The sequence below is a fragment of the Cervus canadensis genome, chromosome X (assembly GCF_019320065.1).
Source record: "Cervus canadensis isolate Bull #8, Minnesota chromosome X, ASM1932006v1, whole genome shotgun sequence".
Lineage (NCBI taxonomy): Eukaryota > Metazoa > Chordata > Mammalia > Artiodactyla > Cervidae > Cervus > Cervus canadensis.
In genome coordinates, this window is record NC_057419.1 from 23094451 (window position 1) to 23103147 (window position 8697).

Sequence of the window (8697 nt, forward strand, 5' to 3'; positions counted from 1 at the left end):
GGTCAAGAAAGACTGAAAAACAAGATTTTTTGTTTTCTATTTTATATCACAATCTTAGATAGTATAACTTGACACGACATCTGCCCATGAAAGATGAGGTGGTTGGTTCTTAGTCTTCATCCCATTTCCCCACCACACCACCTCACCCCACCCCCATCATGTCTCAACTGATTAATGTACTTTCATTTCTGTCAAGATTTATAACAGTAACATTCTATTCTACAACTCTGATTCCTCGGTTTAAAAATCTTAGTTGTGTATTTTACTGGATTCAGAGCTAGTAATAATAACCATTCCTTTAGGCAGGACTTTGTTGGGGAACCTGGTATCCTTTCTTGTCTGGGTTCCCATTAAGTGTCCAGAACTGGTGCTCACTGGACCCAAAGGTGTATCTTACTCTGTGGGCTTTGGCTTCCCCAGGCTACTTTGCAACCTGGAGAGTGCCTTGTCCTGGTGAATCTTTCCCCTTCCCCTGAGGTCCTGAGACAGTAGTAAAGCCCTCACCTTCCCAAGGATTTTCCTTGAGTCTCCTCCACATGACCTGGTCGCTGCATCAGTCCCTCCATCCATACTGGGGCTCCCCATCACTCCAGTTTCTTTGCTCAGTACTACTCAAGGGGTGGGGGGAGCTGCAAGTCACACCATGCCCTGTTGCATTGGCATCTTCCCTGTTTCCTTGCTTGGTTGCTGCTGGCGAACCTGTGGTTGCCAGTTTTTGAGTCTGCTAGATAACGGAAAAGGAGAGTTTCTGATCCTGCTTTACTTTTTCCTCCTTCCTTCCACCTGAAAGTACCCCCAACCTTTTTCTAAAAACCACTGAAAAATGCAGGGTTTATTGGATAAAATATGGTCTGTATTATGTATCTACATAATCAATAGTTTTTCTAATTAAAAAAACATATCCTCCAAAATATTTATAGTAGTTTTCTGTGATAAGATTATGGCTGGTTTTCTAAAAACTGAAATTTATATTGACTTTACATGTAGATATAAGAAATGATCCAGAAATCCTATGTACGCTTTACCCAGATTTCGCCAACCCATCAGATTTTAAAAGCAGCAAAACCACCAACAGAATAGTAGTGCCTCTTGAGGTCTGTGAAACCAGTGAGAAAGAAACGTGACCAGGGGATGCTCAACCAGGAATGCCAATTTCTCTCTCAACCTTTAGTATATTATGTTTGGTCTTTTTAAGTACAGAGCAGTGGTTTAAACATCAACAGGTCATACCTAGGGCTGTAATTCTCATACGAAATTAATGTTCTCACAAACTGGCAAGTAATTGCTTCAAGCAGAAGGAGCAATAGTATTTTATTTCGTTACAATTAAACATTTGACAAAAATGTAAGTGGGAATGTATATTATTATTAAGCAGAAAACAGGAAACAAAGAAACAAGGTATTGAGACTTAAAATATCATTGAAAGTCTCATCGATGTTATCTTACACATAGTAGGTACTCAATACAACTGAACTGAAAATAAACACTTTATGTGCTTGCAAAATGTGTAATGCTGTAGTAAAGTACAATTTCCAAATATGAGATTTTTGTCTGTCAATTTTTTAAAAGCCTTTAAAAATATGATATGCACAAGCTTACCCTGAGGGAAAGTAAGATGGAATATAGATTATAAAACCTTTATGTATTTTCCACAATAGCATTTTGAAACTGGAAAAGAACAAATAATTGTGGAAAAAAACTGAATGAACCAATTACTAAAAATTCAGTGCACTCATAACTACCTGATGGAAAATTTGAAGCACCTTTTTTGCGCTTTCTTATGTCATAATATGAAATGTATGAAGGTCTATATAGACCTCGATCTTTAGAAGCTTAAGAAAACTTCAAGTTGTAAGCCAAAATGTCATCAGAAAAAGAAAAATCTGATATAAAAATTGCTATGTAAGGCCACTGTTTAAAGTTCTTTCATGTACAGACACTATACAATTCATATACTTTGTTTTGTTTTTATTTCATAAGCAAAACTTTCAACATAGAAACGTCTGGATATAACTCAGTTCTCTATGAAACCATGCTCAGAGAAAAATGCATCAACAAATAATGCCCTTTTGAGACTTTTTGCAAAAGAAGCTGTAGTTAATACAACTTTTAAATTGAATACTGTAATTTAAAAGCAATTGTTAAGTGTAAAAAAGTTGCAGCATTCCACTACAGAAAAATAAAATTATTTTATCAAGAAAGTTACAGTATTAGTGCTTTAGTGCCAATTCTAACTCTTGATAAAAAGATGCTCCCAAATGTCGTCCTGTAGTGTCGTTTCCATTTATAACAATTTCCGATTAGACTGCTGGGTCAATGTTTGTATATTCCTATTGAGAGAAAACAGGAGAAATACGGTCTTCAAAAGAATTGTCGGTTCAAACATCTGAGCTAGAATTTTGTTTACACTCCAATTTTCAAAATATTTTAATTATTACCACTTATAATATATATATATATATATATTGCCAAAGACAGAAAGTAACAACAAAACACATCAAAGCAGCTATCAAATGGTGTCAGTAGGACAAAGAAAATATATGGCACTCAATAGGCTAGTATTAGTAAGTTAATGAAAATAGCATTTAGCTACTTGGGTGAGTTTCACTGGGGACATCCCTGAAAGAAAAATCAAGACTCTTAAACCTTAGTCCCTCAAAAACAGACCCCAATATGACACGCACACAACCTTTATCTTTGTCATCATATGGCATCTAATTCTAAAACTACATGGACTCTTCTAGCTTAACTGATAACAGCAGAGAAAGCTATTAGAGGGGTTAAAGCTTTCTTGCTTTTGGATGGTTACCTACATTGTACGAAGATGTATGGTTTCAATAAACACAGGAAAAGGAATTCACAATAACAATAAGACTACGACTTAACAAATGTGAATTCTATATTGTGATGCTATGCAAAATACTAAATTACCAACCACAAACTGGACACAGGACCATGCAATTAATAAAAGAGCAAAAATGGTAGAATGGCATGTTTTTCTGGGACATTAAAAAACTTATTAATACATATAGCCTTACCTTTTACTAGGATCTTATATTATTAAAACTGAAAGAAATTTAAAAGTTGATTTATTTTTTGGCACTTATATTCGTATGGAAATGTCTAATTCCAAACAAAAACAGTACTGATAGAAAATTCTTCTATTTTGATTAATGAAATGTTCAAGATACATACATATATATTTTTGTCAACATCATTCCTTTAAATAGAGCCAGAGTTCACTGTATCTTATTTCTTTACTCATTATATAATATAAATAGCATTTACATTGATCTTCAAATATCTGCTGCCTACTAACAACTTTAAAAATAAACATTAACTGTAATACTGAAAAACTCCTTCAACTGAAACATTTTGTTTGTAAAAATGTATAATTATTCTGCATCACCTTCACCCCTGACATGGCTTCTTCTACACTCACTCTCAGACTGATCCCGACATTCTTCCAATTATTTGAAAACCTATGTTAAGTAGAATGCTGAACTAGACATGTGAGTACCACCCTCGTCGAGGTGTTCATAACTTGACACTTGTGTCACTGCAAGTATTTCCTTGTTGGTCTTCCTCCATTGTGCCTCCTCCTGGAACCTGCCCACCAAGCCCTCAACCTCAGACAGAGTTTTCTCCTCCTCAGTCTAGGAAGACGTCCTACTGCCACCACCTCATGTCCTCTCTTTTCTACCCAGATTTCCAGGTCCTCTATAATTTGCACACTCCTGTCTCTATCCAACTCTACATTCTACTGACAAAAATGGATCTTTGGCTGTAGCTGCTTCTAAGTCCTGCTCTCCAAGACTGAGCTTCCAACTTCCCTCCTCGGTAAAGACAGTAGAAATCACAGTACTTAGCATATACTCCCTGACCATTTCTAACATCCTGATCTTTTCCACCTCTCTTCAGGCACTTCCACCTGTGGAAACAAGCTCTTCAAAAATATGGCTGTGCAGAAAAGAGTGAATATAGCATATCTCACCACTATCCTTTGAAAGGCCTGCTTATAAAGCTGGACTTTGGCTGGCATCTAACAATTTAGATTTCAGGAGGTTCTCACCATTGATGAGTGCATAAATTGTGCAAACAACATGGTCTATGCTGAATATCTGCTTTCTAGCTCAGAGTCTGGAATGTGCTATGTGCCTGGCGGGGGGTACCTACATGACCACCATTGGGCCCTAAGTCTCTAACGAGATTCCCTGCTTGGCAACATTTCACACGTGCCCCCAAACAGCTCACTGTTTGGGGTCTCAGGCACATCCTGTGTGACTCCACTGGGATGGGACTCTTGAAAACCTGTACCCCCTGTCCTCTGAACTTTGTCCATGCACCTCTCTGTGCTGACTGTGCTGTACAGCACTCCGCTGAACACCACAGCTACCAGTGCCACCACAGGCTGCATCCTCTGATTCCTCCTAGTGAATCACTGAACCTGGGGTGGTACTCGAGACCACTGACACAACTGCTGCTGTGTGCTAACTTTTTAGAGCTATAGATGTGTATGTGTTTGTGTGTGTTGTGATTAGATTCCATTCAACAAGCATTTTAAAAGACAGACTGTATGAAAGGTAGTAGGGGGAGACATGACACTAATGAGGTTCCCTCTATCCTCAAGGAGTTGATCAACTATTTGGGGAAATAGAAAGGTAAGAAGCAACAGTTAGAGACCAAATGAAGCAAGAGCTAAAGAGGGGGCTTTCATAAGACTTTACAGTGGATCTTAAAAGGAAAGAGGGGGTTTAATAAGGAAAGAATGGGGATCTGGAGGCAATTTCTAGTTAAGAGAACGGCATGAACAAAGATAAAGATACATGAAACATATTATGCTCCAAAAAACAGAGGGCACATGGGAAAATGTGGTTAGAAGGGCAGCTTAGAGCTGGACCTGGCTAACAAGTCTGGTCTCTTTAATAGGCAACAGAATCCTTGGAAGATGTTTGCACAAGAGTGATATGACTCAGACTATGTTTTGGGACAATTAACTGTGTTACTAGCAAAGGGACAGGAGCAAGCAAGCAAGTTAGAGGCTCCAAAGATTCCTCGAAAAGCCCTGGAATACCTAAGAATGCAACACACAGCAAAGGTGGCATTTCCAGTTGGGGAGGGGGGAGGACAAATTACTCAATAAGCAGTGTTAGAAAAACTGACTATCCATTGGGAAAAAAAGTAGATCCTGACCCTATATTGTTTCATAAAAACAAATTCTAAAAGGAACAAGTATTTATATATTGAAAAAATTAACCATAAAACTACTTAAAGGAAACACAGTAAGGTATTTTTATAAGCACAAACATAATATGAAATCTAAAAGCCATACAGGATTAACCTGACAGATGCATGAAAATTTACCAGATTGGTAATGTAAAAGCCACCATAAAAGCTGACAAACATAAAATAAATAGCAGCAAAATGCATGACAGGTTAATGCCCTCAGTAAATCAAAAGCTCCCACAAAGCAGTAAGAAAAAGTACCAACCCTCAACAGAAACACTGGTAGAGCATAGAAATAAGAAAACTGAGGGAAGAAATACAAATGACCAGTAACACATAAAAAATATGCTCACATCATTAGTAACTGAAGAAAGGCATATGAGAACTATTTTCTGCTCTTAGACTGACAACGGGTAATAGAGATTAATAATGTGGAGTGCTGGCTAGGCATAGGTAAACAGGCCCTTTCATGTGCTTCTGGTGAAAACAAAAATGAGGCAAAACGAAGCCATGGCAAGACACCAAAATGTCAATGCGCTCAGTTGCTTTACAGAAATAAAGAAAACCTGTAAACTATCCCTAGGTCATCAACAGCAACATTACATCCTGCGCCTGCAATGCAGGAAACCTGGGTTCGATTCCTGGGTGGGGATGATTCCCTGGAGAAGAAATCAGCTACCCACTCCAGTATTCTTGCCTGGAGAATTCCATGTGACTGTATAGTCCACGGGGTCACAAAGAGTCAGACATGACTGACTTTAACTTTTTTAAGTCATCAACAGAGGCGTGGTTAAGTAAGTCAGCTATCATCAAACTGGGGTAACACATACTCTTAGGGGTATATGACGATTTTCCAGAGTGTATGTGGATACAGACAGTTTGGAGGGGATTAATTTCCAGACCTTCAAATGCTCAATGCTTGCTTTCCAAAATTAATCTGCCTGTACAATTAGTTAAGGCCGATTCCCTTCCTTTTTATACTAGAAAGATACACCTTCTTATCCTGAATCTTAGTACTTTGCATCACCTGGGGCCCCTCCCCCCAAAAAGTGGCGCCTGGAAATACTGGTGATGGTGTCAAGAAAGTGAATCAACCCTAGTAGCTAGTAATAAAGATCATACTTCTGCAAGTCAGATGCTTTCCATTTCTTTGCCTTAGTTTAACTGTAGGAGGACAAAATCAACCTGTCAGTAAAAGAATATTCAAATACTTTTTGATAACAGATCACTAAGTGATTTTCTGGCCTATAATTCAGAGTGAGTCCAAATAACTCAGTGGCACTGCTATAATAAAAGTCCTTTCATTTCCATCTATACAATCCTATAAACAAGGTTTCTTAGGACTTATATCTACAAAAAGAAAAAATACATTAGAATCGATAATTGAACAATATTATCCTATACATTCTCTAGTAATACGTAATATTTATCTATGAACACAAACTAATTGAAAAGAGAAATGCACTTCCAATAAAAATTTTGTTTAATCACTACTTAACAAAATCTGTAATATATTTATAATATTGTGATTGGCTGTAATGTTAATTCAATCCAACCTAATAGTCATAGAAATCTATTAATATTATCTGTCAAATTTTATTTGGTGAGCACTAAAAGACTTTCAAAGATAAAAGTCTATGGGGCAAATGGGATCCAAATTCAAGGTAAAAAAAAGGAATGATGTAGTATTTCTCACTTGTTAAAAGAGCCTGTCTGCGTATTTTAAAAAATGGATGCTAGTTATCAAATTCCTGTGGTGTGCAGGTTCACCGAAGAGATTTAAAATGATGACGTAACAATTTTACTTAAGATTCTCTATTTATAATATGCCATAAATTATATCCTATCTAACAAATTAAAATTATGATAAAAAAGTATTAGATACCAACCTAAATATGTACAGGGAGGTAGATAATTTTTTGTACTTTTAGGGTATGTAAGCAAAAGAAGTTTGAAAATCACTGAAATAAATAAGACATCCACAGAGTGGAATGACATGCAGTGAATTGGAGCAATAGATGAGTTAAACAAATAGGAACACCTGGGACAATTGTAGTCAAAGAATTAGGAGGGTGAGGAGGACAAGTCTCTAGCCTGGCTGGCTAGCTGTGAGAGCTACAGACCCTGAGGAAAAATCAGTGGTCTGGGGAGAAGAGCAAATGTGATTTAACTTTTAACACCTTGAGATATAATTCACATACCATACAGTTCACCCATTTAAAAATACAATCAATGGTTTTTAGTGTGTTCACAGAGTTGTGCAAGCATCACAATCATTACTTCTTTTGTGCCCCAGCATCCTTCAACTCAAGGGATACAGCAGGAGCACAATAGGTTCTTGTTGATTCATCTGATCTTGGTTCCTGCTCTATCTTTGTACCTCATGACCCCTGTGGTTTTTTCCAACCCCCAAAGCCATGAATCCTGGTCTCTAGCTTCCTCCCCACAGTGTTTCTTTCTGCTCTCTCCTTCCCCTCTTCCTATCCACATTCAGAAGAGCTCTGGTAGGCACCGAGCTGACAGGAGGTACCTGGGGATGCCTGGAGTTTAGGACGCTGAGGAGCTGCATGTTTTCCTGACCAAATGCAGTTTTTCAGAGGCAAAGTTCCCAGAGAGGGCTTCATGAATTCTGAATAGCTTCTCCATCCTAGTCTGGTACATAGACAGACAGATCCTCAAGAGTTTCTGGAAACTTTCTATGATGAGCAGAGAATATTTCATGGGGGCACTTATGAATGACAGTGGATAAAAGTCTCTTTCCAGGGGGTAACAGACACTTCTCCTACCTCCTTATATTCTAGCCCAAGCACAGAATCCAAGACAAAGGAAACATAATAAAATGGAATTTGGGTGCCAGAATTGGGTTAATATGACAAGTGCATGATGAATGAGGAGGAAGCATTTTAGTTTTGCATGTTCCTAACACTGCCTTGGAATCTTACTACTTTGTAGGCAGCTAGGAAGCTAAAGTAGTTTTAGGGAAGCCATGACAGTTCTGGTAAATGGACAAAATATATTAGGAGCACATCAAGGATCTCCCCTACTCCTCCTTGAAGCTGTTTGGTACTGGACACAAGAAGCACATGTCTGATGGCACAGTAACCAGACTGTACTACAGATGAACATAAGAACGTCAAGCTATGAATGATAAGCCTCGACAATTCAACATGGTCGGAGAGTGAGGAATCCAGACAAGATCACTGTAAACCTTCCTGGTGGACTTTGAGGCATATGCAAATACACTGGTTCATATCTAATTTCAGAATCAAGAAGCTCCAAGACACCTAGATTAATTAATTAACCAAGCATCCTTAATCTAGCTGGATGTCTAATAACGAAAATAACGAACTCCTTAGTAGGGCAAAAAAGCCAAAGCAGGGTACAGATGCTGCCTGGATTAAGGTTTCTCTCCAGGGCAGGAGCTTCAAAGTCCCCCCCCCCCCCCCCCCCCCCCCCCCCCCCCCCCCCCCC

General features: G+C 38.3%; 1 protein-coding gene across 7 annotated transcripts in view; it reads right to left on the reverse strand.

The window, feature by feature from the left end:
* Positions 1–1276: 1276 nt before the first annotated feature.
* BCLAF3 (BCLAF1 and THRAP3 family member 3) overlaps positions 1277–8697 on the reverse strand; it is a 51505-nt gene continuing 44084 nt past the window's right edge. For 6 of the 7 annotated variants that reach the window (XR_006267444.1, XR_006267443.1, XM_043458350.1 and 3 more), the window contains one exon: positions 1277–2330. Coding sequence is in view for 5 of the 7 variants with exons in the window: in XM_043458350.1 (XP_043314285.1) it covers positions 2301–2330 (30 nt within the window). In the remaining 2 variants the exon portion in view is untranslated. Of the gene's footprint in view, positions 2331–3038; positions 3067–8697 lie in introns of all 7 variants that reach the window. The other variant, XM_043458349.1, reaches the window with a different exon arrangement.